The sequence below is a fragment of the Aquarana catesbeiana genome, linkage group LG06 (assembly GCF_042186555.1).
Source record: "Aquarana catesbeiana isolate 2022-GZ linkage group LG06, ASM4218655v1, whole genome shotgun sequence".
Taxonomy (NCBI): domain Eukaryota; kingdom Metazoa; phylum Chordata; class Amphibia; order Anura; family Ranidae; genus Aquarana; species Aquarana catesbeiana.
Window position 1 is genome coordinate 91,774,620 of NC_133329.1, and position 18,401 is coordinate 91,793,020.

The following is an 18,401-nucleotide window of genomic DNA, read 5'->3' on the forward strand; positions in this document are numbered from 1 at the left end:
GCATTCGGCCTCTATGGACGCTAAATACTGGACTCGGGAGCACGCCCGCAAGGTAACCCTCCTTGGGAGAGCACTTCTCCAAGGGGGTTATCTAATGCGGGGAGGAGTCGCAAGAGCTGCCGAGGGACCCCAGAAATGGATGTTCGGGACCACTCTGTGCAAAACGAGCTGCACAGTGGAGGTAAGTATGACATGTTATTTAAAAAAAATAAAAAACGATCCTTTAGTATCACTTTAAGCACTGCCCTATAGCAGATTTACTGCTACAGGGTGGCCCTCCTGCGCAGAATAACATATGTATACGTGGTTCTGCACTTCTGCCTAGAAGTGATTACTCACAGCAGAAGCCGATCTGCAGGCACTGGATGTCGGCTGACACCCACCGATCGTCAGGCAGAGAGATAGAACAAAGCTCTGCCTATGTAAGCAAGGCAGGTCTCTGTTCTGACAGGGGAGAACTGATGGATTTTGTGTTCCTGCAAAGCAGGGAATAAAATCCATCACTTCCCTGAGTAAAAGCAGCACACATAGTACATTAAAAAACACTGGCTAGGCACACCATTATCCCTTTGATCGCCCCCAGACGTTTAACCCCTTCTCAGCCAGTGTCATTGGTACAGTGAAATTGCATATTTTTAGCACTGTATTAGTGTCCCTGGTTCTAGCAAAGTGGCAAAAATGTCAGTTAGTGTCCGCTGATCGCCGCCATTACTAGTATAAAAAAATAAACAAATACAAATTTTAGTATACTGTATATACTATTATTTGTAGATGCTATAACTTTTGCACAACCCAATCAATGTACACTTATTGGGATTTTATTTACCAAAAATATGTAGCAGAATGCATATTGGCCTAAATTAATGAAGAAATTAGATTTTTTCCTTTTTTTTTTTTATTGCATATGTTTTATAGCACAAGGTAAATGTAGCACTGGTAGATTTCTAATCTACTGCTGATAGGTAAATTTAGTGGGTTACTTATTAGGTGAAGTTAAATTTGCCTCTGTTCGAGCTTGGCTGAGTTGCATGTAGTTTCACACTGCGCCGGTGGGTGTCGTTGTCACCATGGGCCAGTGTTGGAAAGGCAACACGTTGAAGCGTATAAGTGCTCCTCTGTCCCGGAGACAACCCGGTGGAGGTGGTCCTCCGAGTTGCATTCTGGGAGAGGGTATTTATGGGACAGACGCCATGTTTAGGGGTTCGTTTTCAGCCACCTGCTGGCCCTCCTGGCCGACAGGTATGCGTTAGGAGTACCACCTCGTGGTCCTCCGATCTGGAGGCCCACGTCGCTGCAGCGTGTGGGTGGGCCCAGAAGCCTATCTGGGGCCTACCACAGCGGCAGAGGAATGGTCCTGGGCTGTCTATCCAGAGTGAAGAAGCTGGACAACCGAGGAGATCCCAGGGGAGGACCCGTCATGGAAGGATCATGCAGAGTGCTGGTCTGGAGAGGGGCCTGGTGACTCAGTTGGAGGACTTTTCCTGAAGTAATCTTACTGCATAGTACTGCCGGGTTGGCTTAAAGGTTCAAGTGCTGTGTCTGATATTCACCGTAAACCATTACATCCTGTGGCAGAGGATCGTACGGGTTTTGCTCCAAACAAGTCTGTGGCAGAGACTTTTGTTCGTGCTGCGTACTGGCTGCTAGGCGAGTGAGAGAAACCTATCCAGGTGGGCAAAGATTGAATCCCACAAGGGGAGTACATTCAGCTACAAGCGTTCAGTTCCTAATGATGTACTAAAGAATACTAAGAAAAGGTATTTGAGCTTCCCTGCAACTTTCCTTCTACCTTTTTCCTGCCACTTCCTTTATTACCTGTTCATTAAAGCATTGATAAAGATACTCAAGTGTCTGGTGCCTACATTGTCCGGAGGTAAACTCAACGGGACCCTAGACCCGGAGCCGGTGAAATAGAGGTGGCGAAAGTGAAGGTAACAGCCCGCTTTAAACCAGCAGCTCCACCGAGAGTTATTGCTACATATAAAATATAGTGTTGTGTTTTTTTTTCCAAAATTGTCAGTTATGGTTATGCCATCTAACTCCAGCCATAACCCTGGTATTCTGTAAAACAATGAAGTATTTTCCCAGTTAGGAAGTTGCCACGTGGTTATACAACTTCCTCTTTCTTCTCCAGTGCCTAAAAAATGTTAGACTGACAGCACTAGAACCCCCTCATGACTTTTTGCCTTCAATATGCATTGGGTTAACTTGACAATAATTCCATGACTAATTTGGTTACCTATATAGTTTTTACATTTACTATATATTTTAATAAACGCCCTACTCTTGTTCTATTATAACTTGAAAGATGGACAAAAACGTCCAAAAAATGCATTTTTGGTTATATTACCAACATTTTTAAATATTTTTTGTATTTTATGTTTTTATTTGTATGTACATTGTAATTCTTTCTACATTTCCATCTTCAGGGTGGTGAAGTTTGGTTGTAAACAGTCCTCTAAGGATCAACGTCATTGACTTTCATGGTGATCACATGAGGGGGAACCACACTGGTTCTCAATCATTAGTCTGAGTTTTCAGTGAAGTGTGAGATCTACAGATTGTAGGTACCAGCCAGATAATCTTTTTTCTTTCAAACAGTGTACTGCAGGAAATACTATATGAAGGTAGATCAAGGTATACTGCATACCATCAGTTTGTAGATGTAGGCTGGGCTCCCTTCTGCTGGATGTACGCCAGCACCTGCTGATTATCAAGGAGAGATACAGGATGGAGCTCTGCATATGTAAACAATGCAGAGTTCAGTGCTGTCAGCAGGGATGTGGATCCTGAAACCCCGCTGTCGTCTCTGGGCCAAAGCTCATTTAAAATGGTCTGTTGCAAAGTGGAAAACTGTTCTGTGGTCAGACGAATCTCAATTTGACAGAAAACTCTAGCCAAAAATTACAAGATAAAAATGAAGAGTCCATTATAAGATCAAATAACAGAACCATCTTTTTTTGCATCATTCATCCTCAAGCAAGAGCTTCCTCCTTAAGTACTTTTTTCTACCACTAGATGCCCTCTGTTCGATTGTCAGCATCGGGCTCATCTCTCTGTCTCTCTTCTCTCTCTTCCTACCAGCATGCTGCTTGTCATCACATAAACTGATTGGCTCCTTGTGCTACTTCTTCCTTACACCCCAGCCCTGCCCTACAAGAGGCTGATACAAGGTCATATACCGATACTTTTGTACCGCTTACATTTAAAAATTACATTTAGTCATGGAATAACGAATACTGAGCTGCAATGTTGTATCTTTTATATCTGCCTGGAGTTCAGCCTTTAAATGACATAAAACAGTAAGAAAGTGACCCTGTACCAAAGAGCTAACAATCCAGAGGGAGAAAGAGTAAATACAATGGTAAGAAGAGTGTCAGCTATAACCAGTGCAGCTCTTTTGATGTACCAGGTACGCCCAAAGAGTGAACCTTTAATCACATACTGATCAGCTTGTGTGAGTTTTGTTTAACTGGCTCCCGGCTTAAAAGTGAAAGTAATGGGGCAGCTACCGGTCACTTTCACAGAGCCTTCATCACCGCCCCCCCCCCCACGTAGTTCCTGATCTCTCCCGCTCTTACCGGTGCCCAGAAACACAACCACCAGCTGGGGGAGAGAGATTGCTGCGGGACCGAGGCAAATCCATGCCTCGATCTCACATGTAAACAATGAAACCGGAAGTGATGTCATTTCGGGTTTCAGATGCACCATTTCCTGGCCAGCACAGCCAGGGGACACTCCTAACCAAGCCAAGAACAGGTTAGATGGTGTGAAGGGCAGGGGAGACACTGGGGTCTTCATAAAGAGTACCTGTCACCTGCCCTATACTATCACATAGGGGTTTATTAAGGGTTTTAAGTAAAAAGAAATAAAAAAAAAAAAAGAAAAAAAGCGTAAAAGGGAAAAAACCAAAATGATAAAATATATTCAATTTTTTTTTTAAATTGCCGAAAACCCAGTTGCCCTGCGCAAACAGAAGCCCAGGGTGTGCACCGCACGTGTGACATCACGCCACAAACGTCAGCGTGAGAACAATAATTCTAGCATAAGAGTTCCTAGTTAACTCTAAACTGAAGGCTAAAAGGCTTTTAAAGCATTGCCTATGGTGATTTATGGGCACCATAGTTTTTGGCGATATAGCGGGCGCATGCAATTTTAAGACATGGAATGTTTGGTATCTATGTACTCAATGTAACCTCATCTTTTATAATTTAACCAAAAATGGTTATTATATGATGTGTTTTTGCACTAAAATTCATTTTATTATATTTTGTCCTGAAAATTTGCGTTTAATAAACAGTTGCGCAAATACCATGTGACACAAAAATTTGCAACTATCACCTTTTTATTTTACAGGGCCTCTGCTTTCAGAAAATATACAATGTTCTGGGGGGGGTTTAAGTAATTTTATTGTCAAAAATTATGATTTTTATATGTATGCGACAAATAAAAAAAAATTGCTCTGGAGCCGAACTGGATGTGGTTACTGCAGGTGATAACAAGGTAGGGGGTTGCATTGTAAGTGCAAAAGATGATTCACTGCCCAGGACTTAATAATGTCTGTTGGTTATCATAGGTAGTACAATGAGACACCATATTGTATTGGTATATAAGCCGTGGTGTTACAGTGGTAAAGCTGTGTGTTGCTTGGGAAGGGTTAAAGAGCGGGGTGCAATTATAAGATAACTCACCACCCACCGGTAGGGTGGGATCCTGACGAGCTCTACAATCCATGCAGTCACTGAGCCCTAGTTTGCTGGCTGCGGAGAGGCCTGGAGCAGGCCCTTCATGGCTGACATTCCAAATTACACTGCCCAGCCCAGCACAAACATCGTGTCAGATTAATGGCTGTGACTTTGACATATCCCAGCCAGGAAACCCCTCCATAAAAACAAAGCCCCACAAGTGCCCCTGGCATCCTGCAAGAGAATTTGTCTGTTTTGGCCCCAAATAATGGAATAAGATTAATCTTCAGCAATCTGACATGAGCAAGAAATTACTTTTTGTTTTACTTTTATTACCCATTTTAGCATTCAGGTCATTAGATTTTCGTGCAGTAACCCTTTCATTTCCACCTAAATTCTTATGAAGATTAGTAGGAGGACTCAATAGTATTGGCTTCAAAATAACTTAAAGTGAACCTGTGCTTTGCTCATGCCAAGCAACCAGTTCAATGAAATGTTCACCTCCCTCCATATGTACTCCCCTTACCTTCGCCGTTCCATTCTGCCACCTGAAGCTAGGGAAAATACTGGGGGGGGGAAATGTGACTCTCCTATTCCACCAAAGAAATGATGGTTGCCTAAATGGCCAGCCACGTCATTTGTGCAAGCCCTGACTAAATCAGCTTGGACCCTAAGCTGGCTATATACTAGTAGAGTTTAGTTCGTAATTTTTAGTTTTAAGGATGTTCGTTTATTTTGTAATTGTTAGTGGGGTCACATCAACGTTCGTTTTTTGACAGTGATGAGAAAATTTGAAGGAGCATGATGGAAAAATGTGTGTGCTTTTCTTTGGGGAAATTACATTCTTTACAAAATCAAAAGTTAAAAGCAAATTACATTTTCGAACAGTATTCGTCCAGTCATCGAATTTTAGTATGTATGGTAAGCTGATCAGAATTTCAAAATGAAATTTGGGCACACACTACTGACCATGCCCACTTTTATTGGAGGTGGGATAGGGGGTAGAGCAGGGGGTGGGGGTATTAGCAGCACGCGAAGCAAGCTACACCCAATGTTGGGTGTGGCCAAAAAAAAAGTTGGGTGTGGCCGAATTGTGCTAATGATGGGGTATGGTTTAGTGGTACCTAAGCCTACTTTGTTCTGGGTCAGTGGTGCACAGAGTAGAGGCCAAAAGTAAGTAAAGCACCTCCCAAATTAAAATTCCTCCCTCCTTTAATACAATCCCTACCCCCCATGTCAACACCCCCTCCAGCACAAATTCTCCCCTCCCTGAATGGTACTTGCCTTGATGTGGCATTGCTGAGTCCAATCTCTGCTGCTGGGTTCCCTCCCCTCATCTCGAATGGTAGCACCATATACTTTCAGGCAGGGAGGAGCTTGTGGCATCAAGTGGAACATGCCACCTCTCCTGAAGCCCTCCTGCCTTTCCCTGCACAGGCAATCACCAGCACACCCATGTGACAGGTCATGTCCCAGGCCGGTGGCTGCCAGCAGAGGTCTCTCTAGTCACAATCCAGCTCTGTATAGTAATGCAGTGTTTTCCAACCTTTCCTCAGTCAAGGCCCTGTAAAATTATGCCCAATTTTGAGGCACCCCCATTCTAGAATGTAATAAACTGATCAAAAAGTTTTTCATAATGCAGCAACATCCACAGACTTGGGACACCCAACGTTAGAGATGATTTATTCTTCGAAAGCAAACACGCATTTGCACACAGGTACTGATTAGTATTCCAGTGTTTCTCTTCTCCCTCAGTTTCTCTCCCTTATTCAGTGAATGTGACTCCAATGGTGATGGAGAGGCAAACAAGGATGCTGTGCAAGTGCCCAACATCCTCCTTATCAACCGATGACAGCACAGTTGTTAGGATACTGACGGCTGAAAGGTTGTAATGTTGCACAATTAAAACCTGTGGCTTTCTGCAACTAAAAGGCAGGCTTAGGCGGATGTGGGGGAGCTAGAGGATGATGAGTGGACAGATGTTTTAACATCCTGTAAGATGGTCTCCCCAAAGTTATCTGATAGACTTAACCAACTGTATATACTACACATATTCTATATAAACCCCTATCCGCTTAACAAGGTGTAAACCTTACTATGACTCCTCTTGCCCCAGATGTGGCGAACCCAATGGTTCATTCTATCACCTTCAGTGGACTTGCACCTACATGATGAAATGGGCTCCCCGCTGACTCTATGCCCTAAACAGTGCTTGTTGGGGCTAGTCCCTGACCAGGATCATAATAGACATTATTTTCTTACAGGAAATGTTATTTAAGGCTAGATTGTTAATAGCGAGAGTGTGGCTTCAGGCCTCCACACCGACACTTTGGGAATGGATGGTGGATGTTAATAAGTCCTTACCCTTAAATGGTAATTTACATACACAGAAATGCCTGGCAAAATACCATAAATACCATAGTTTGCATGAGGTTATCTTTGCCTATGTTTATATGTCCTCACAGATTATTGTGAGCAGAAACTTTTTTTTTAATGTATCCTATATATCCTATATACCTGGCTATGCATATAACAACACATTTGCATGATTATCTTTAGAACATTTCTGTATGATAATCTTTCTTCATGTTAAGATACAGTTGTGCTCATAAGTTTACCAGTCTACCCTGGCAGAATTTATGATTTCTTGGCCATGTTTCAGAGAATATGAATGATAACACAAAAACTTTTCTTTCACTGATGGTTAGTGTTTGGCTGAAGCCATTTATTATCAATCAACTGTGTTTACTCTTATTAAATCATAATGACAACAGAAACTACTCAAATAACCCTGATCAAAAGTTTACATACCCCAGTTCTTAATACCGTGTATTGCCCCCTTTAACATCAATGACAGCTTGAAGTCTTTTGTGGTATTTGTGTGATGAGGCTCTTTATCTTCTCAGATGGTAAAGCTGTCCATTCCTCTTGGCAAAAAGCCTCCAGTTCCTGTAAATTCCTGGGCTGTCTTGCATGAACTGCACGTTTGAGATCTCCCCAGAGTGGCTCAATGATATTGAGGTCAGGAGACAGATGGACACTCCAGAACCTTCACTTTATTCTGCTGTATCCAATGACAGGTCGACTTGGCCTTGTGTTTTGAAACATTGTCATGTTGGAATGTCCAAGTACGTCCCATGTGCAGCTTCCTGGCTGATGAATGCAAATGTTCCTCCTGTATTTTTTTATAACATGCTGCATTTACCTTACCATCAATTTTGACCAAATTTCCTGTGCCTTTGTAGCTCACACATTCCCAAAACATCAGCGATCCACCTCCGTGTTTCATAGTAGGAATGGTGTACCTTTCATCATAGGCCTTGTTGACTCCTCTCCAAATGTAGCGTTTATGATTGTGGCCAAAAAGCTCAATTTTGGTCTCATCACTTAACTGACTGTGCCAGAAGGTTTGAGGCTTGTCTCTGTGCTGTTTGGCGTATTGGCGTATTGTAAGCGGGATACTTTGTGGCATTTGCGTAGTAATGGCTTTCTTCTGGCAACTCGACCATGCAGCCCATCTTTCTTCAAGTGCCTCCTTATTGTGCATCTTGAAACAGCCACACCACATGTTTTCAGAGAGTCCTGTATTTCACCTGAAGCTATTTGTGGGCTTTTTTTTGCATCCCGAACAATTTTCCTGGCAGTTGTGGCTGAAAATGTAGTTGGTCTACCTGACCAAAGTTTGGTTTCAACAGAACCCCTCATTTTCCACTTCTTGATTAGAGTTTGAACACTGCTGATTGGCATTCTCAATTCCTTCGATATCTCTTTATATCCCTTTCCTGTTTTATACAGTTCAACTACCTTTTCCTGCAGATCCTTTGACAACTCTTTTGTTTTCCCCATGACTCAGAATCCAGAAACGTCAGTGCAGCACTGGATGAAAGATGCAAGGGTCTGTCAGGAGTCCAGAAGCTCATTGGCCTTTTATACACACACACTAATTACAAGAAAACAGATCACAGGTGAGGATGGTTACCTTTAATAGCCATTCAAACCCCTTTGTGTCAACTTGTGTGGATGTTATCAGGCCAAAATCACCAGGGTATGTAAACTTTTGATCAGGGTCGTTTGGGTAGTTTTTGTTGTGATTATGATTTAAAAAGAGTAAACACAGTTGACTGATAAATAGTTTTGCCAAACACTAACCATGAGTGAAAGAAATGTTTTTGTGTTATCATTCATATTCTCCAAAAAATGGCCAAGAAATCATAAATTTTGCCAGGGTATGTAAACTTTTGAGCACAACCTCTGTTAATGACAACTGTTCTTTTAACACTTTTCACTGGAGTTTAATGTATTGCTACCATCCTTTGTATACCTATTTTATATCTAATAAAGAGTTTGTTGGATTAAAAAAAAAGGCAGGCTTAATTACCTGGATTTGGATTTGGATTGTATACAAATTTTGGGGAATTTGTGGGCATTTTGCCAAGTCACCCCTGAAGAAACCTGAAGGCATCTTGGCTGAAAAAGGCTGTAGTAACTTTGATATGGTATAGTTGATCTGACACGCACTATTGTAACACTGTTGTTGACACGGTATTTGTGTTATTGAGAACCTTATTGTCTGTTAAAAATGTATTTTCAATAAAAATCATTTCAAAAGAAAAAAGCTGAAATAATGTCACAAAGTGCCATTGGTGTCTACTGCTACTGATTTACTTAACCACATGGCACCCACCCCCTTTCCCTAAATTAAAACACTGTGCAACGGGCAGCTGCTTCTCCCAAATGACCACTCACCCCCTTGTCCTGACGCTGCACTCTAGTGTAATGTTGACTTATTGGCCCCCGGCCCAGATGTGTACTGCAGCCTGCAGGTCACCATCACAAGGAGGAGCAGGCAGCAAATAATCCATATCCTTACCTCCTGCGAAAAAGTTTACACAAGCCAAGAAGGGAGGGACCAGTAAGACCACATGATAGCGGGGTGTGACATCGTCAATAACCCCGGACAGAGCCGAGAGCAGACACACTCCTCCCCTCCCTCCTCCAGCTCTAGGCCAATCACAGAAATGTTGCTAAGATGGAATACCCCCACAGCTGCTCGGACTGGGGACACCATTATCAAAGATGGACAGAAATCAGGGACAACTTCTTTTAACCAGGGACAAAATGTGGGATACTTTTTTCCCGGGGACTGCCCCTGAAACTGGCGACATCTGGTCACCCTAGTGTATGGCCAGCTTTACACAAGGCTCCTTTCCCTTTGTTCTCACAGGCAAGCAGGACAATGGGAAAGCTAAGGTTTAGGTAGAAGTAAAAAATGGCTGGGGGGAGATAGCTGGCCTTTCGTTGGCTGAATTTTTCGGGACATCATGGTGGGCAATACAGATACAGTTTTCTACACTTTTGAAACGTGAAGCTTTTTGTTGTTTAAAGCTGAATTCCAGGCTGATATAAAAGATCACTCCTCTAACCAGCAATGTATTCAATAAACAAGTCATTAAATTTATTTTTCCATTGAACGAGACTGGTGATGTTCTTTTATTATCCTGTCAGCAGGGTGGAGGTGAGTCAGTGACTAAGCTGTGTTGTTTAACTGGAGTGCAGAAAAGTAAGATCAACTTGTCATGCTTTTTGGCAGGGGTACCAAGACCACAGGACTAGTTAAATAGAATTACAAATATGTTGGTAGGTAAGAAAGCTCCCATATAAGTATTCCAAAGGTGTGTTAAAGCAGAACTTAAACTTACTTTCTTATGAAAATCTCATATAAGCTTTAATATCTCATTGTACTTTCAGGCGTTGTTTTCGATCTTTTAAAATCCGTAGGTTCCATTAAAATAATACCCGGTGATCTTGCCACAAAGTTTATTTTTCAAGCACTTCCTGTGACAACTGTCGTTCAAATTTGCTCCTGTATTTTGACTCCATCACATGTCCCCTAATGCAGATGACAAAAGGCTGTGCTGACACACATTGCGTTGGGATGGTCCACCATTGGCGCTCTCAGGAAGCCGCTCCTGAGCAATGATGTGCAGCCAGTGCTGGAGCAAATGTATGCAGACAGAAAGTGCCTGAAAAAAGCTGGAGGAGATCTGCTGCATGGATAAACAAGAAGAATGAAAAGATATGAAAACTAACATTAAGGCTTCAAGCACACTGGTTTATTGTAAATGCTGTTTCTCCTGACAGGAAAAAAATCTGATTTAAAAACTCACCTAAGCTGCGTTTTTCCAAACCAGTTTAGGCGAGTTTAGCAGAGTTTGGTGTTTGGGTGTTTATTTCATAGGCCAGAATTTTGATTTATTCTGGCCATTAAAATGAATAAGATGCGTTTAGCAGCATTATTTTTTTGCCCAAAAGCTCCTCTTGTGAACGTGATTCTTCTGCGTTCAGAAGAGGAGCATTGTACTGCTCCTAAACTCTGGTAAAAGCCTATGGGGTTGATTTACTAAAACTGGAGAGTGCAAAATCTGGTGCAGCTCCGCATGGAAACCAGTTAGCTTCCAGGGTTTTTTTGTCAAAGCTTAATTGAACAAGCTGAAGATAAAAGCTGATTGGCTACCATGCACAGCTGCACCAGATTTTGCACTCTCCAGTTTTAATAAATCAATCCCTATGTGTGCATGGACACATAGGGGTTGCTTTACTTTGAAAGAAAATAGACTGTGCACTTTAGAAAGTGCAGTTGCACTCTGCAAGAGCAGTTACTTTGGAGTTTAGTAAATGAGGTAAGGCTTAAAGTGGTTGTAAACCCTTTACAACCATTTTAACCTACAGGTAAGCCTAGATTAAGGCTTACCTGTAGGTGCTTGAAATATCCCCCAGACCTGCACGGTCTAGGGGATATTTGCAAATCGCCGTAGGGCGATTTCTTCTGCGCATGCGCCGGAGTTAAAAAGGGCACGCTGTGCCGTTTCCAGCTCGGGTCATGCCATTAAAGGCGGCTCCCGCGCATGTGCGGGAGTGACGTCACGTGTCTCCGGCCAGTCACAGAGCCGGAGTTCGCAGCCATGGAAGGGAGAGGGGTGAAGAATGGATGCTCGCTACTAGCGAGGAAGACGGGGACATTGTGGGCTTCTCCTGCAGGTAAGTGTCACATAATGGGCTACTATGCAATGCACAGTAGCCCATTACGCTTTACCTTTGCAGGCAGAGAAAGAGGAAGTAACACCCATCAGTGATGGGTGTTACTTCCTCAGGGTTTACTTCCTCTTTAACTTTGCAAAGAGTACCCAATCACATGCAAGGAAAATAAAAAAAAACAACTGCATTTTTGCTGGCACATGATTGGATGATGGAAATCAGCAAAGTTTCTGCTCATTTACTAAGCTCTGGAGCAGCTGCACTTACAGAGAGCAACTGCACTTTGCAAAGTGCACAGTCTTTTTACCTTTAGTAAAACAACCCCATAGGCTTTTACTGAGTTGAGTTCAGGGGCTTTGGCAAGAAAACGCCAAAAGCTCCTAAACGTGAGTTTAGAAACAGCAGTGTGCATAAAGCCTTAATGGCTAAAATGTGGCAATTGTTTGTGATACATTTATTTCGTAAACTAAATGTCTTCCAGTTAGGGTTTACATCTACTTTAATGCGTTATTAAACACAAGATCTATATAATCAAAAGTAGTTCCATTACTCATCTGCTTGCTTAATTGTTGTTTTCTTTCATCTTCAGCCCCCTTGTGTCTTTAAAACAAGAACTAGCAGATCTGTCGAAGAATGTTTATGCCTATAGGGTGGCTACGTTGTCTTACAGGAGACCCAATGTAGCAACCCTTACGTTTGCAGTCTCCTGCATGCCAACACACACAGGTGGCAAAAACAGGCTTTTGTGTAAAGAGAGTCTATGTGGGCATACATATACAAGATCCATACAAGGGATAATGGGTCATGAGTCCCAACATGTCTGTCTGGTGTTCACAGCGCTTGCTCCGCAACCAGAATGTCATGGAAGTGACTAGAAAAGGCTTACAGTCAATATGTATTGAAGTAAAGATGTTTGGATGCACACTAAGGATTAGAAAAATAAAATAGTTCAGCTAATGAAGTGGATCTATAGAGAAACATTAAAAAAAAACTGAGCGTTTAATACTACTTGAAGCTGTTTACTTGGAATTCATCCTTAGTACAACTTTTGGACCTATTTCCATCTTCCCAAGAGTTTGACACCTCACTACCTCCATAAATCCTTATTTTTATGTCTTTCAGGTTCTTCTTATCCTCAGTGGTAACCTCAGCTTCCTAAACTGGCTCACCATTGTGCCATGTCTCGCCTGTTTTGATGATGCCAGCTTCAGCTTCCTGTTCAGCTCCAAGGATGGGTCAGTCAAACACCAAGTGGCCAAGATCCAAAGACAAGACGCCAGCGGAGGCAGACTTCCGAAAAGTTATGGTAAGCCCATGGGTGGATTAAATTGCAAGTTTATGTATTCTTTGTTTTTGTAAAAGAAAAATAATTCCACTCATTAATGAAAAGTCCATGTTAAGTGGGATTTGGTGTGTTTAGTCAAGGATAGTTCATTTCCATTACCTTGACAACTTCTGCTAAAGGATCAGCTGATGGTGAAGGCCTTGTACTAAATCATCCTCACTAGTCATTTTGGGTTTACATAAAAATCCTGCACTCCAGAAACTGAATCTCGTAATTTCTGCCTTGGAATGATTATAGTTGTCTTTTGAATTCTATGTTATTTATCAGTTTGCGTTTAGCATTGGATATAGCAAAGGGCAGGTGAGTACCATGCTGTCCATCAATAAAGTTTAAACAAAGTCTGCACTACTGGTATGCTGCTCTCCCAGGTAGTCCAGCCTTATGGAACCAAAATGGACACTTCAAGCATCTTAAACCGAAAAATGGGCCGCTACAGGTATTCTCCAACTGGAACCACCAAATTGTACACAATATCCTTTCTGCCTTCCTTGGTTCAGTGTAACCACAACTAAAACACAATCAAATGAAGAAGGCGCACCAGCCTAGTGCATGTACAAATGCCACCCAACATCAGTCCATCGAGTAGGCTTTACTCGATGAACTGACGTTGGGTGGTATTTGTTCATGTTAAGTCTGTGTCTTTCTTCTTTTGTGAGTACATTTGACTTTTAACAACATTTATTTAATAAGTTATACTGTTATGCACCAGGCTGGTGCGCCTTCTTATTTTGTGTGAGTACCATGTTGTGCCTAAATTAATGTAGGATTCCTCTTCAAGAAAGACAGATCCATGGAAGTTTGTTAAAATAAGTACTTTTACCATCACTGGGGCATATTGGCTGCCTTGTCATGATTATCACAGAATAGCTGTCTATGCTTCAATCTTTGATGTCATCATGGCATAAGGCTTACAAAATGGATACCTCCTCTTCAGTCTGTGACATAACATAGGCATTAGACCCATAAATTGTCTCTTTGATTAGTCTGTGAGATCACTGAAGATCGTGTCCTCCAAGGTGGTTAACTGCTTTGTGGACTGTGAGTGAGTTCCTTAAAATGGTTGATTGCTGTACAGACTATGACATCCCTCAATAATGGCTGATTTTTCTTTAATCTGTCACAACACTGAAGGACAACACCTCCAAAATGGATGATTATTCTTCTGTCTGTGACACCATGGTGTAATGGTGTCACAGACAGAAGAAGCAATTGACCACATTGGAGGAGTGTGTCCTCCAAGTTGGTTGATTGCTCTGTAAACTTTGAAATTAATAAAGAGTAGGTCCTCCAAAATTGATTGCTGTACAGACTATGACAGTGATGGTCAACCTTGGCACCCCAGATGTTTTGGAACTACATTTCCCATGATGTTCATGCACTCTGCAGTGTAGTTGAACATCATGGGAAATGTAGTTCGGTTCGCCATCACTGGACTATGACATCCCATAAAAAATGGGTGATTCCTCTTCAATCCATGACAAGACTGAAGGATGACTTCTCCAAAATGGACGAATCTTCTTCTGCCTGTACCTACCTCCCAACTCTCAAAATTGATAATTAAGAGGTAGAATGAAAAGCTTACTGTAGTATAACACTTTTGGTAGTTAAAACATGCTTTTTTATTGAGGTTCATGCAGAACTATAACTTTAACTTCCAATGTTTGCTAAACCAATTATGTAACCTATGATTGGAGTGAGCTGTTGTGCAAGGTGTCGCTGACCCAATTATGTGACTTACGATTGGTGTTAGATGTTGTACAAGGCTTCACATAAACAGGGAATCTCGTGTTTACTTCCCACATGAGATAAATTATTGTATACACATGAACAGCATTGGAAATATGTCAAATAAATAGTTCATACTACAGCATTTCCTTGTTTATTTTCTGTTTCTAATGAGGCCTTGTGAGAAGTCATTTGGCTCACAATATATATACAGAATAACAGCAATAATGTTTCCTCTATACAATCTCTATAGCTCTGGAGCCTCTTGTCTGGCAACTAACTCTTTAAGAGTATGGGGTCTAATGTTTAAAGGGCAAATCTGTCTAAAGGTGATACTTTACATTAGTTGATGACATTGAGCAGTTTCACACACACTGGCTGGTTAAATCCATGGGTTTTCTGGTGGACATATCTGTGAACCTGAGTTCTCAGCTCCTCCTACTTGCTGTAGCAAGCTGATCTTACTGCTAAGGACTTGCTATGCATACACCCGTGCAAAGGACCATCTTCGCCTGCATGTGATGGACAGGCGTTCCATGCATTAGCATGCAGGCAGTCCCATTTATGTCTATTGGTACTCAGCAGCTGCACAGACACAGCTGCTGCTCCCAATTCGAAAAGCCATGCAGGTATGTGTCCTCAAACTCACCGTCTGCTTTCAGGGACATGCACCTGCATAGATGTCAAATTGGGACCAGCCGCTGTGTCCATGCTGCGGCTTTGTGCCAATAGAAATGAATGGGGCTGCCTGAACTTGGATGTACAGAATACCTGTGCATCCCGTGTGGGCAAAGATGGCTCTTCACACAGATGTAAACATGGATACGCCTATATGAACAAGGCTTAGCTCTGCACTTACATTGATATTTTGTTTTATTAAAGTAAACCTATTCGGCCATTAATTGTCTTATAGAATTAAAGTAGAACTATAGGCAAAACTTTTTTTTTTCCATTTTGGATAGAGTAAGGGAGGGTTAGAACCCCTGTCAGATGTTTTTTTTTGCCATCGGTGTCCATACCTCCCAACGTTTTGAGGGAATGAGGGGTGTTTGGGAATGAGGGACACCTACTAGCAAATGTATGTAGGCATAGGACATGCCTCCTGCTACGACCCCTTAAAGGAGAATTAACCAAAGAAAAAGGTTAATTAAATCCACAAGTGCTTTTTTTTACCACTACTATTCCTTCATATTGGCTTTTCAATTTTACAAATGCAGCAATTTAGAAAGTGGATGAAAGGTTTAGCACTTGGAAACACTTTTTGAAAGGAGAATTAAAAAAAAAAATAGTTAAACCCACAAGTGCTTTTTTACCACTACTATAGATTGGCTTTTGAAATGTACAAATGCAGCAATTTGAATTTCGATGAAAGGTTTAGCACTGGAAAACACTTTTTGAAAGATAAAAAGTGCATTTTATATATAACTATATAGATCAGACCAAAATGAGGGACATATGAGGGGGACAGAGGGACATTGCTCCAAATCAGGGACAGTCCCAGTGGGAAGATTTTCCTTCACTTCCTGGCCCATAGCCAAACAGGAAGTGATAGGGAATCCATGCAAATGAAGGGAATTCCTTAGGGAGCACCAGAACTAGCATCCCTCTTGGAAGATTTCCCCTCTATTACTTTTCCGGGGACAGACCAAAATTTGGGGTTTTATTTTACTTCCACTTTCAATGATAATAGTAAATAGAACAAACAGAGAGAGTGAATCTCCTAAACGGGAGGGGGCACAGACAGCGATAAAAACTGACAGGTGTTCTAATCCCTCTCCACTCTATTCAAAAGTAAAAAAAAAAAATAAAGTTTTGTCTTTAGTTATACTTTAATACTTAAATGCACAAGTTTTTATAAGCATAGCTCCCAGCTGTCCCTGATTTTGAGGGACTGTCCCTGAACAAAGTCCCTCTGTCCCTCTTTCCTCCTCATTTGTCCCTCATTTTGGCCTGATCTACATAGTTATATATAAAATGCACTTTTTATCTTTCAAAAAGTGTTTCCCAGTGCTAAACTTTTCATCCAAATTCTAAATTGCTGCATTTGTACATTTCAAAAGCCAATCTATAGTAGTGGTAAAAAGCACTTGTGGGTTTAACTAATTTTTTTTTGAAAATTCTCCTTTAACTGCATTCACACCTGAGTGTTTTCAGCACCTAAAACGCTCGTAAAACGCCAGAAAAAAACGCCCAACAAGCAAAATCTCATTCATTTCAATGGCACTTGTTCACATCTAAGTGGTTTGGCACCTGAAGCAAAACGCCTGAAAAATGCCCTAAGCTCATAAAAGAACATGAGCTTTTTTGGGGCAGATTACAGGCGTTTTTCTGCCTTTTACATTGGTGACCTGAATAAAATTGCGTAAAAAATGCTGCAAAATCGCTGTAAAAATGCACAACTTTGAAACGCTCAGGTGTGAATGCAGCCTTAAGGGGGTGTAGCAGGGGTTGTGTCCTATGCCTACATACATTTGCTAATATGTGTCCCTTGTTGTCATCTCAGAAAGTTGGGAGGTATGTGTAAGGCAATATGCTAATTTTAAAGTGTATCTGAACCCAAGAGCAAAAAAAAAAAGTGTAATATGTTACAGATTACCAGTCCTTAGATATGTGGTGGCTGTATTAGTTTACTTTTTAAGCTCTTTTTTTCCCTTTATTTTCACCTGGTGATCCCGCCACTAACACATTAACACATGTCATGTCTTAAAATAACAATGCTCACTCACTGTAGTGTACCTATGGAGCAGTATTGTCATTGTAGGACACAACTACAGAAATACACCAGATTTCTGGCAGGATCGACAACTATTTTTTTGCTCTTATCAAACAAAAATACCAAAACACTTCATAGTATAACTAACGGGCCAGAAGGAAGCAAATAAGAGTAGTTCATTGGTAGGGTTTACATACTCTTTAAAGGTGTTGTAAACCCTGGTGTTTTTTCACTTGCATCCTATGCATTAAGGCGAAAAAACTTCTGACAGTGACTGGCCCCCCCAGTTTACTCACCTGAGCCCTTCGTTCCCTCGGCGGGGACGTGCTGTACTCTGCCCGGGGGTTCTCGGCTCTTGATTGGATAGATTGATAGCAGCGCAGCCATTTGCTCCCGCTGCTGTCAATCAAATCCAGTGACCGGGGGGGTGGGGCGGAGTCCTGCATTCTGTGCCTATGGATGCCGAATGAAGGACTCGGGAGCGCACCCTCAAGGTAACCCCCTGAGAGAGCACTTCTCCTAGCAGGTTATACGATGCGGGGAGGAGCTGATAGTGCCGCTGGGGGACCCCAGAACAAGATAATCAGGGCCACTCTGTGCAAAACGAACTGCACAGTGGAGGTAAGTATGATATGTTTGGTATTTAACCACTTCATACCCCGCCCATAGTAATATGACGTCCGCAGGAGGGATCTCCCATCCTGGGCAGGTGTCATATGACCTCCTGGGCTTCCCGGCCGTCTAGGGGGGCACACGCCCGCCGCGTCACTCGGGAGCCGGTGCGCGTGCCTGGCGGCCGCGATGTCCGCCGGGCACCCGCGATTGCCCGATAACAGAGCAGGACCGTGGATCTGTGTGTGTAAACACACAGATCCACGTCCTGTCAGGGGAGAGGAGA

General features: G+C 42.1%; 1 protein-coding gene across 2 annotated transcripts in view; it reads left to right on the forward strand.

Annotated features, from left to right (window-relative positions):
• Positions 1-18,401, forward strand: part of LMF1 (lipase maturation factor 1) — a 577,865-nt gene that overhangs the window by 490,711 nt on the left and 68,753 nt on the right. For both annotated transcript variants that reach the window (XM_073636425.1, XM_073636424.1), the window contains one exon: positions 12,843-13,026. In XM_073636425.1, the coding sequence (XP_073492526.1) occupies positions 12,843-13,026 (184 nt within the window). The remainder of the gene's footprint in view (positions 1-12,842; positions 13,027-18,401) is intronic.